This window comes from Lottia gigantea (genome assembly GCF_000327385.1).
Source record: "Lottia gigantea unplaced genomic scaffold LOTGIsca_3, whole genome shotgun sequence".
Taxonomy (NCBI): domain Eukaryota; kingdom Metazoa; phylum Mollusca; class Gastropoda; family Lottiidae; genus Lottia; species Lottia gigantea.
In genome coordinates this window covers 825,733-838,230 of record NW_008708986.1, presented here as the reverse complement: position 1 = coordinate 838,230, position 12,498 = coordinate 825,733, and the positions used below count along the sequence as shown (strand labels likewise).

Genomic DNA, 12,498 nt, shown 5'->3' with positions numbered 1-12,498 from the left:
CGATTCACTCGCTTTCCGCTGCAAACTGGCAAAGCTGGAATACGTGCTATACGCTTCATCGATCTTATTCTTTTAAAAAAGTTCATCTAATTGGTTCATCAATGCGTCTAATCCACCATCGGAATTCAATACTTCGACATCTATCTCCATGGCCTTTACTTTGGCTCTCCCAGTAAGCCCTAGAGTAATTGCACAGCCTTGTCTCTTCTTTTCTAAATCTGTGACTCGCTGCCATATTTGTATTTCACTTTTCCACGTTTTGTAATTTGTCTCTGCCGGATGCCCAATGCCGGAGGATTTTTGTAGTTCATTTGTGCCATATTTGTTTTCGCTCTGCTACCATGAAAAGCTGGTTGATATTATATAATTTATTTACATGGATGAAGACATAATATACATGATGAACCGACTGGTACCACGCCGGTCATAAAACTACCACCATATATCAAAACCAAGCACGGACTTTTTGTCCACGCATGCGCAGCATCCTATATTTGGCAATCAGCCAAGTTAACAATAACAAGGACAATATATGACCCTTCTTAATTGTGTATGCCCTACAAGAACGTTTACATAATGATTTGCTTTAAGTTCTCTAAATCTCATTGATCTTATGCATTCTGTAATCTAATTTGAAATTTTAGTATCCATAAAATTTGGCAAAGAAGGTCTTAATTCCAATATAAGTCAGTGTGCTATAAGGGAAAGAAATATCACACACCAGTTGCATATCGGGGAAAAAAATTGGCTATCTGCTGTTATCATTGACAAAATTTCAATCAAATTCTATATGGTAGGTAGGTAGATGACAAGTTAACGTTCGCTTCCATATATATGGCCTGCAGCACACTTAAATTTTAGAAGTTTCCTGGACACTCCTTTGATTCCCATTTTGCCAGACAGAAAGTTGAATAAAAATAGTAAATGTAGGGCACCTACAAACATCAAAGAGAAATATTTAGTAGATTGAAATCTATTTAGTAATTATATTCTAATTACATTCCTCAATATTGTAAGAAAACAGTTAAGAGTATTATAATATAAATTCTAGAGAGTTGTTATGGATATTATAATTGACTTATAATGAGATAGTCGGCCACACGACCTGATGTTTGCCATTTACATATAAATATCACCTATTATTGATATAATATCACTTACATTAGTATAATAGTCTATTGTATATGGGGTTATTTCATTACTTACACCTGACACAAGTCTTTTTTACAGAAATTAAAAGGATTGGCTTATTTTTCACCCAAAATCTTGGTACGCAGTATATTGGTGTATTGTGCATAATTTCAAAAGATCTGATGCTATGAAGGGAAATATGAATTGGAAAATATGAATTGGAGAGTTCAATTAAGTGTAAATGCCATGGAATAGAATAATCTCAATAGATGATTTTCTCAAGATTATATTAAATTTATAAGGCTTGTTATGCACTTTGGAAGCTGTTAGAACATTACTGTACGGATTTTAGTAAAATAAAAACATAATTCTAAAGATTTCAACTGATAATATTGAGCCAAAATAAAGCAAAACACCAAAACTAGGTCTAACTGTTGAATTCACAATTACCATTCTGCGTTTTTTTAATTAACTCTTTAAGAACAATTGATTGAGCAGGAGAGTAGGGGGAATTTAGCTCACCATACTGTAACATCTTTAATGAGTGTAATATTTAATATGGAGTGTAATTATGAGACCTTTAAGCCAAATAAAGAACTTCTAATTCAGTGTAAAAAATCATATAATACATATAAAGATAGGATCGAGAAAAAAAATTTTTGAGTGATTTTTGTGAATGGATGAATAAACTTAGACAGTATTATATTTATTTATATTTGTATATATTTTTTCTTGTTATGCATATATATTTGTGAATTTTTACTGTGTCATGCAAATAAGAAATAATTGATAACGCATAAGTCTTTTTCTTAGCAAAAAAACGCAATTTTGAGCTTAAAATTCTCAAATTTACGCACTTTGAAAAAAATCTCCAGAATTTTCAAGGCAAATCTCTAGACTTTTCAAGGCAAATCTCCAGATTTCTTTTCCTGACCTGTACAAATGTATGGTCATGTTTCAACCAAATAAAAGTGAAATTTCATACATTCCTACAACAACTAATGTGTACTTGCTTTGTACATAAGGTTTTTGCTCTTTGTATCAGGACAAAATCTATATTATCATTATTGACAATTGATGTGATGCAAATACAAAAAAGAAATTGGCTAACATGAGGGAAGTACACAAGATGAATATTCATATTTTTTTGAACTAGACTCACAGATTCTGGAAAAAGTCTCGATCATCTTTTCATACAGTTTTTAAATTTTCCCAAGCTTTTCGATTCATTGATTGTCAGAAGTGTCAATTAAAAGATGTAGGCGTAATGATAACAATATCTCAATATGCGTCTGTTTTCCAAAGGAAGGCAACTCTCATAAAAGGATTATTTTCTTAATGATCTAGTCATCTTTATCATAATAAAAATCCTTTAAACCACATTAAAAACATATCAGCTTAACCAATATTTCACAATAATCTCTATTTATTGAGCTAGTAATTTGTAAGGTAGGGTCAATATTAAGGGTTTATTGAGGTAAAAGGTGAAATTATTACTCATCAAGGTCCTGTTTTAGCCTCATTTAGCAATTACTTGTCTTTAATCTTATTATGATAATAGTTTTTTCTAGGTGTGGTACAAGTTTAAGACAGTCTTTTGTTCTATATTCTTAAAAGACCTTTTTGTTTCCAGTGTTTCTAAGTCAAACCAACAGCTAAAATATAATGCTTCTCTTTCATCTATTCAGTTGCACAATCTATAATCTATGCTCTATCAAATTGCACATCAATGGTGAATGGATATCAGTCAGCCATGAAACAATGACTACAGAAAGTACCTCTGTAAACTGTACCAATTTTATTTTCACACACTTTTCAATTTTTTTAAATACAAGATAACACTGGTGTTTTTTTGGATCAGCTCAAAATAGAAATGTATACTGCATTGTGTATGAAGTTCATAATCTAATCCATTACCTTGAGGCGATATTTCTACAGAAGAGAATATCAGAAATAAAAAAGTAGGCCAATGCACAAAATATTTCATCCACATATTCTATACATTTTTCTTGTGTTCAGATAAGATGCTGACAGTTTTTCATTTGCAGAAAAATCCCCCTTGGAAATCTGGTAAGTTTATTAGGTCATTTCCTTCTAAATCATGCAATATATTAAACATGTTCATGGTCTGAAAATATTTTTAAAAATTTTGCAAAACAAAATCTGAAAATCATTCTGCATCTTTTAACAAACTAGTTCACATCACACTTCAATGATTTTACAAAACTCAATATCCTAGCTATAATCTATAAAGGTAAAAATGGGGAACGTGCTGGTACACAACTTATCAATTTATTGACGTTTTCAATTATCGTGCTATTATCATCTGACACAATTTTTCATAAAAGGTTCAACAATATAAAACATGGCTTGATAGGAAATTTAAATCAGCACGCATTTTATAAATTTTTTTAAATGTCTAATTCATTCAACCATAAAAAGATCAAAAAGATTTTTTAATTGTTAAGTGATTGTATATAAGTAAAAAGAACAATTTTCACTAGTATTTTGTTGCAGTTAACAATGATATTTTTAGAATGAGGTGTACCTTGTATTACTGATTTGTGGAGAAAGATTATAGTAAAGTTGTAAAAAGGATCAATGAACAGTATTTACTTTACAGCCATACTTAAGTGAGGATGGAACCAATCTAGCACCAATAAGGACTACTTAAGTGCGTTGCTATTTTAGGAGTTTACCCCCAACCATCTTCAACCAGTCATCAGTCAATTTGTCATATATTCAACCTTTTCTTGGCATCTTCCATATAACTTTTTAATAAACATATTCCGGCAGCTTCCTTCTATCAGCAGTGCTTGCTAGCATGAACATGCTCTACTCATTTAATCTTGGATTCATTAGTATTGAATTCATGGCCTTCTGCATCCAAATCAAATAACATCTATGTCCCTGTGTACAAATTTTCAATGCATGTCAGATGAATATTTTGACCAATGGTCCATAACAAGTAACATTTGAATCTTTTCAATATACTACTGTGTGGTACACTATGGTCAATGGTTTACATGCATTATTAAATATAAGTAGTGTAAAACTGTTTAATATACAAGCTTCATTAGAGAATTAATAATAATAGGGCTAAGCTTGATTACACCTAGTCAAACTGTCATCTCTTAATTCCATAATTATTCTAGATATATTCATCAACATGATATCTTACTTTCTCACAAGTTGTCACATGTGAAAAAATGAAAGTGTCAATGCCGGCAGTGGTGAAGCTTAAAAGTTTCATATTTAGAACAAGTTAACATAGAAATTCTTTGATTAAAATTATCATGAAAAGCAAAACGTGAATGGTGGCCTCCATAAAAATAGATTTGAAAGACCACAAGCAAAGTGAACTTCTATCTGCTGTTAATATTCTAATAACCAAAAAACTAAATTTGCATATTTTAGTAATTTTTCAAGTAACAAACGGATAACTGTAAAATAATAAATGGTAAATAGCAGATGAAAACTTCTCTACAATCAGCTATAATATTCACTAATATTCATATCTCAAGTGCTCTCTCTCTCTCTCTCTACTTGTCCCTAGTTTTGTCTGATTTTCATTAAAAGCTTTTTCTAGATTTAATCTGATTTGGGCCCATTCTAATTCATTGCTAACTGAAAATAAAGAGAGAATGGGGCAAATATTGATAGATACCATTCTCACAACTATTTTAAGGATTATGGGGTATTCAGTAAAGTTAGGGGTCAACGAAGTTCTATTACTTCTACACAGAATATGGGGTCATTCATCGACTCATTGAGTTAAAAGCATTCAGACCTATTTTGTCTGATATTTCTATATCTCAACAACTCCTTGTAATTTCCTCTAATTTAGAAGACAAAAATTTGAATCATATTCAATGTTGAGTACTTTGTGACAAGGAGGGCGTTAGGCTTTAGAAATCAGAAGAGCAATTAATTTGCATGAATATTGTTGGCCTATGTTAAGATATGAATACATATTGATGTGTGAATAGTCATATGAAAGGACTTACAATATTTTGTTGTTTACTGGTAGAGTTGGTAAAGTTGTAATTAACGCCCCCAATAGTTATGATGACCAAATGTTTCAATACTCACCCTTCAGTCATAATCAGAATGACCAAATCTTCGAATAGTCTTACTCCTTTATATTAGAAGGACCACTGAATATTTGTATATGACTTCATTCTTCATTAAAAATATTTCTATTTGGCTGTTTTGATTATTTATGGTAGCAACCCCTTTAATTATCAATCTATGTGTTGGCATCCCTGATATCATAGTTCTTTGAATGCTTAACTATTCTTGATATAACTCTACCCAAAAAATATGTTAAACAGATTCATCTAAGTTTCAAATATAAAGTTAACTCCCATCCTTGAATTAATTTTTGAAGAAAATTCTGAAATTCTTTTTGTCCATTTTAACATTCCAACCTCTAAAGATCACATCAATTTAAACAACAGAATGGTACTTAAATTTTTAATTTTTAAAAAAAAACCTAACTTACTATTGACTTTTCCATATTTAACCACTTCAAATACATATTTCAATATTTAACTTTAGAATATAAAGATTTGAGATTTGTAAAAGTCAATTTGTCAAAGGAAGTGAAATGTGTAGACAATATGAAAATCATGCGTCTTCAAAAGAAGATACATGTTTACATAATATAGGCTTTTCAACCCACATAATGTCAAGGTACATAAAAATAAAGTGGTTTCCTGTTAATTGTTACCAAATAAACATCGCTTGATACAGATACATCAGGATTTAAGCCACGTTACCTGATCGATGGATTTACAACATATGCCAATAGTGCCATTCCACAAATTTCATAACAGTTTCGAAGCACACTCAAAAACAAGTATGTGTTCTTCTTAATTTTAAATGCTTATCACTTTTATAATATTGCAGCTTAACTAGCAAAATATTATTTGCTTTCAAAGTTCTTTGTCATGTTGTTTTGAGAAAAATCCATAACCTTGAAATATTTTTAAAAGTGATCATGAGAAGTATAATATTGATATCTATGTGTTATTTCTATTCTGATTGCAGGTAAAGGGAAGCTATGTAGCTGTTGGAGTTAAAATCAGTCAATAAAAGAATATTTAAATATCTTCAAGATATTATTACAATAAAAAATACAGGTTTTGTATTGATTTATACTTTGCATTTTAGAAAAAAAAAACCATAAGTTATTGCTAATTTAGTATATTAAGTTTAATGTGTAATTACTGTGATTGACTTGAATTAGCCAATTTCAAGATGGTTCACTTCATATCTACCTTATTGACTTTGTTTGGGTTTTACTTTTAAAGCAAGTGGGCAATTTTTAAGTCTGAAATCAAACATAATTCATTCAAAAGTCAACCTCAAGATGTTATTGTAAAAGCAAATCCTATCCATTATACATCAATACAAATTCTTAATTCAGATCATCTGATCTTACATTTAATCTCAGATTCTTAATTCTCTATTAATCTATTCTTATTTATTCAGAAATAGGAATCTTTTCAAATACAGAATGATTGAAAAGAGTGAAAACCGAGATTTCAACACCAAACTTGCTCTCATTGAATTAATGTTGTTTTTCAAGTTAAGTGAAGTGTTCATCTTCTCCCTTTAGGGTTTAGTATTGTTGTCAATGTTTATCTAAGGTTTAGATTGAAGGGTCTGAATATAATGGGATTTTAGATAAAGTTTCTTCCCTTTATTCTTACCAACAGAAGTGAAAATCAACATTCGATTCCCTGATATCAAGACTTCTTATTGTGCCCTTAATAACAGCAGCTAATATTTCATCTCAAATATGTTGTTTATTTTTTAATGCAATATTCACTTATACCAAAGTAATCCAAAGGATGGACCTCATTATGTGAACATTCATAGACCTCTCTGAACATATACAAGAGAAATAACAAATGGAACTGAAACAAACGAAAGCCACACCTAAAGTGGACCTACAGCAAAAAACAGACTGGGATTATCAATCCAGTCGAAAATTGAAGAACCAAACTGACTGGGTTTGCATTTTATTATTTATTCAACCTCAAAATAACAATACAGCACCTATACAAAAACAATGGCAAAGGTTAATCTTATATGGATATATCACCTTGAAAAATGTCATGTAACAAGATTACAGAATTGATAGAAACATAACCTGTGGTTATTTAGATTATTTATGAGGAATAATAGGAGTGTGTTCTCATCTTGCCCTGGTCTGTTAACACCCACAATCCTTCACCCTTGAGTATCATGGTGGTCTTTTGCCCATCTTTATGTTTTGATTTACACAAGTTTTCAACATTAAGTGGCCAAGATTATATTTCCATCTCCTCTTAAAATAGCCCCTTTTACACCAGACCGCTATAAAGCATTCCGTTCTCGGCCCGAACCAGACTCCAATAAAATGTGGTTTGAGAATGGTTCTGCAGTTGTAGTGTAAATGATGATGAAATTCATCATGAAATGTATGCATAAAGTGTTCTCAAGGTGGGCCAGAATTTGAACGTTCTCAGATTGCTCTACTGTTTATATTACACAATATTCACCCATTCCTTTCTGAGAACACATCAATTTTGTAATGTAAAAGGGGTTAAAATAAAGATGTTTGAGATTGTGATTGTTAGGGGTTGTCAAATTTTTGCCAGATTTAAAATATTGGATCAATTTTATGGAACAATTCACAGCACATTATTATGTTCAGAATAGGGGTTTGCAAACCTTAATATCAGAAACAGGGATTATCAGATATAATTTTTTTGATTGTAATGGAAGTGAACACTTTAGTGTCTTGTTACACCAATTTATGTGATTGTCCAGTTCAAGTTGTCAGTAGAAATAAGAAGTCAACTGTGAAAAGACAAGTCCAGAATAACAAGTTGTAAAATGATATAAAGATAAACAATAGTATAAATAACATGGTGGTCTCAAATTATTCCTAAATAAGCTTTATTTTCTACATCAAAGTGGGTTTTTATTACATATTTATCATTTCCACTTGTATTATTTGGGTGTAACATGGTTGTAGTAACATGGTACAAAGGTCAAAATTTAAATGTAGTTTTGCACCTGATTAGAAGATTAGTTGAGTTCTATTAAAAAATGATCATCCAAATTGAAGGTCTTGCAGGATATTTTCGACCAACCTTAAGTGAAGACGCTAGGTTTGGTGGTTGTCCATGATCCAAGCAATCACAAACATCGTCAAAACTTTGCCTGCACTACTCAAGATGTTACACGAATCAGATGACATTACTGTATGAACCAATGAAAAGGACCACACATGATATTACCATCATGAAGAAAAAAAAATAAAAGAAATTGTAAGGAAAATAATTGAAAATATCGCGAGCAGGTTTCCCGATAATGATCTAATGGGTGTCTTTAGCTTATTTGACGCTCGTGAATTCCATCTAGTGCCTACAAGCCAAATTTGACACGTTTTTACTAAGTCAAGGGCAATAACTCTGAAAACGTTCACTTGAATATTACCAATTCCGAACTTGACCATGATCTCATCAATATATAGATGCATGCCAAGTTTCATCAAGATCAGATAAAAACTGTAGTCTCTATTATGCCTACAAGCCAAATTTGACGCATTTTTACTAAGTCAAGGGCAATAACTCTGAAATGTAAACGGACAGGGGCGTATAAAAATGTCCGACTGGGTAAAACATAAATAAACAGCCCTGTAGCAATACCAAGGCAAAACGGAGATTGAAACTACAATATTGGCAACCCAGAAACACGGAACAGAAGACAGTACAAAAAGACAGGTAAGAGGTAGCGTAGACTCAAGTTATTTTTCTTGCCGAAAAGATTCAAACAGTGATTATGAATAAATATTCATTTCTTCTCGATCTACAGAAAAAGAAAAAACAAATTTTATTTTCATTGCCGTTTTTATGATAGAAATGAAATGAAATGAATGGAGTTTTACGTCCTACTTTTCTGCACCATGTGGGCTAATGAAGACGGTTTTATGATAGAAGGGAAGTAACTAAGATCAAATCATATGCTACAGACCACCTCACTTAATCGAAGAATTACAATAAGCATAAGTTTATTTTCGAGTATCCAGTTGTACCAATGAAATTTTCACCTATTTGGGACTAATAAATTACAGACCCAATCCAAGCATTTCAAAAAAAAGTTTGATGCATGGTTATTTTTTGTACGTCATGTTGGCACTACTGCCATTTAAGATGGTGGAGGCTGAGCTTACTCCGATGTTCTTCTTTTATGAATGCAAGTACTTCAGTGCCTCCAATGTTCTTTGTTATGAATGGAAGTACTTCAGTGCCAATGAATCGTGCAGTGAAAGTTTCTGTTTTTGGCAGCTCTCATGTTTACAGGCTGTTGCTGTTTCCTGTGAACTATATCGGGTAAGGTGGACATGGCGGTCTGTTAGTACAAAATGATCCGCAAATCAAAAATTTTCGGGAATGGATGTTATAATGCTCCATTTAGGATCAAACGATTTGTGCAAGGTTTGTCACTTCCATCGGTGATAGCTCGGGATGTTTTGGACTTGCTAAAGATGTGTTGTGTTTTTGGCATCCCAAATTAGTAATAATAAGCCACCTTTTGCCCAGGCAGTGTGAACCTTATGACAGCTATAATGAGAAGATTTTGGCTCCATTGCCCCCTTATGAAATATTTATGCTGCTGATGGTGTTCATACCAGCACCAGCACCAAACATAAGCGTGACAAAGAAAATGTCAGTCGTCAAGTGGTTATTCTTGACAATGATAATTTGCCGGTCACTGAAAATAAATCTACTGCTTCGACTTTGTTAAACTTTACTGAAGTTGAGATTTGACTATTCCTTGCAAAAAATATTTTGTCAGGTGCGTTTTTAAAAATATTTTAGTTAGTTTTTACTTTTCTATTCCAGTCATGTCAGAAACATAACCAGAGGAACAACTTTGTTACCTGTTCACAGAATTTCAGAAAACCCATTTCGCCAGATCATGCCGCTTCTCAAGACAACACGGAATCTGTTAAGAAAGAACTTGACCTCGGCAAGGAGATTCTAGTTGACGAGTTTCTTGCGGTATTCAAACAGGCCAATAACTCAATGATCACTTTGATACAGAATACAGTGGATAATCCGGAAACCCCGATATCCGGACGCTTTTTACTGGAAACGGAATATTTACTATGATGTCGGGTGATTGGTGTTAAATAAATCCTCACTGTGAGATTATGTAATTGATTTACTGATTACATACAAGCTATAATATTTGAACCGTAATCATCTTTCGTTCATTCATACATGAATTACATTATGGCTACCCAACAAGTTAAACGTAAACACTTCCAAGTTACCGCATGTGAGAAAAGGGAAATTTGTGGAAAGCTTAGATTCTATAAGTCAACATTTTCAAATTGAATTTGGTCATAAGATCGGCAAGTCTACTATTGGTGACATTTTATGTAATAAGGAGAAGTGGTTCAATATTTCTGAAGATTCGTCATCGTTGTCACATGCTCGTCATGCCAAGAATGAAAAGCTTGAAGAAGCATTCTATTCGTGGCTATGTGCCACGTTTTACACGTATGTGAGTCTACCACCTGTTGTGTACGTGATAATCTTTGTATGTCAAAATGGAAAGGGACATAACTCTAATTATGACCATTAGGGCATGTTTTAACTATCTGGAAATTTGTTAAAACCAAACGATTTTATCGGTAATGGGAATGTACTAATAAACGAGGTTCCACTGTTTATATTACATAGTACATGAAAATATCACAATTGACAAATATGAATCTATTAACCGAGTTAAACGGTAGTGAAATCACTGATAAATTGTACTGTGATGGAAAAGCAGCTTGTTATGCTGGGGAAGAAAGGTCGGAGTTGCTGCTCTTTTAAAAAAGAAATTGCCTTTCTTAATAGAAGTGCATTGTGTTGCACATCGACTCGCTCTGGCTATTGTCGACGTTGCAAAAAACATACCCGAAAAAGCTAAGCTGAGTCTATGCTCAATACATTCGTCTGTCAATCTCCCAAACAGTTGTGTCTAAATTAAGTCTGGCAGGTGGTTTTGGACGAAATGTGTCCAATCATCATTAACCGACCAGTTCCCTAACTGTACTCGGGTAATGATGATAGGACGCATTTTGCCGGTATGCATTTTGCCGGTATCTAGTGTAGAATGCGAAGAGGATTTTCACGACAGAATCTGATCAAGACTCGTTGGTGATGTTGTCTCTCTATCTCTACACTAGACCAGCTGATGAGTTTCCCTTAACGGGTGCGCGGTTGAAAGTTTTCAACCGGAAGACGTACTCCGTCGGTGGAAGTTATACAAAAATCAGAATCTTTACAAAAGAAATACCAAAAATAAGTTTAAATAAAAATGTAAGCGGTCACATTATTTATTTGTTATTGTTTTATTGTTGTTTAGTGCATTATGTTATTGTGTTATTATTATATTGTTATTGGGTTATAAAAATATACGTTTTTTGATACAGTATATAGTAGTAGATCTGACCCTCTAAAAACATCATTTAAAAGTCAGGCCATGTTTTATTGTAATTGTAATTTTCTGGCACATTTGTTTGAATCCGGATTTGCACCTAGTACTATTGAAAGTCATGCATCAGTTCTCAGCTTTGAGCAAAAAGTCTTTGGGGTATGCTGAACCCATTCAATCCTTTGTAACAAGAAAGTACATGAAAGGAGCTTAAGAAATTATAATGGGCCCTGTTATTGGTTATTTTACCTCGCCTACGGTGAGGGGGAGCACAAAATTGATTTTTCCTTCACGTTTCCGAATGGTCAAAATGTGGAACTGACATGCTTGATTTGTGGAGAAACCCTGGCTTATACAATAATTTTATTGTTTTCCTTATTGTGCTAAATTCTTTCCAGGCAATCTAACCAGGGAGTCAACAGCTTACTCCTAAATCCACTTGAATATTTGACTCCACCCTACACAGAATCTTCACTGATGTTAAAAAATATTGCTGGCCGACATTATAAAAAGAGATAAATAGTTGTAGTCTGCAGCATATTTATATGTTTAGGTAAATTGCAGTTATTTCCCTTATATTGGGAAAATAACATGATTAGCAAATAGAGACTAAATATATGTACAAAAGAGAAAATGTTGAAACATAAGCTCAGAATTGCAATATAATTCATCTTGTAGGTGACAATTAGATATAATATGGTTCATGATTCTATTATACAAACTAAATAGTGAGGAACAACTGTTATGTGGTAAACAACTGTTTCACAATATTTTAGTTTTAATTACAAATAAATTACACACCAAATGTCAAACAATTATTAAAATAATTTCATAAATTTTTAATTCTTTTAAATGGGGATTATTATTTTGATTAGA

General features: G+C 32.4%; 1 protein-coding gene across 1 annotated transcript; it reads left to right on the top strand.

Moving 5' to 3' along the window:
* Positions 1–9,581: 9,581 nt before the first annotated feature.
* Positions 9,582–10,304, top strand: LOTGIDRAFT_153153 (hypothetical protein; the record flags this gene model as incomplete). Its single annotated transcript, XM_009057084.1, has 2 exons — positions 9,582–9,626; positions 10,035–10,304. 2 exons carry the CDS (start codon positions 9,582–9,584, stop codon positions 10,302–10,304), a joined length of 315 nt encoding a protein of 104 aa, XP_009055332.1.
* Between the last annotated feature and the right edge of the window lie 2,194 nt (positions 10,305–12,498).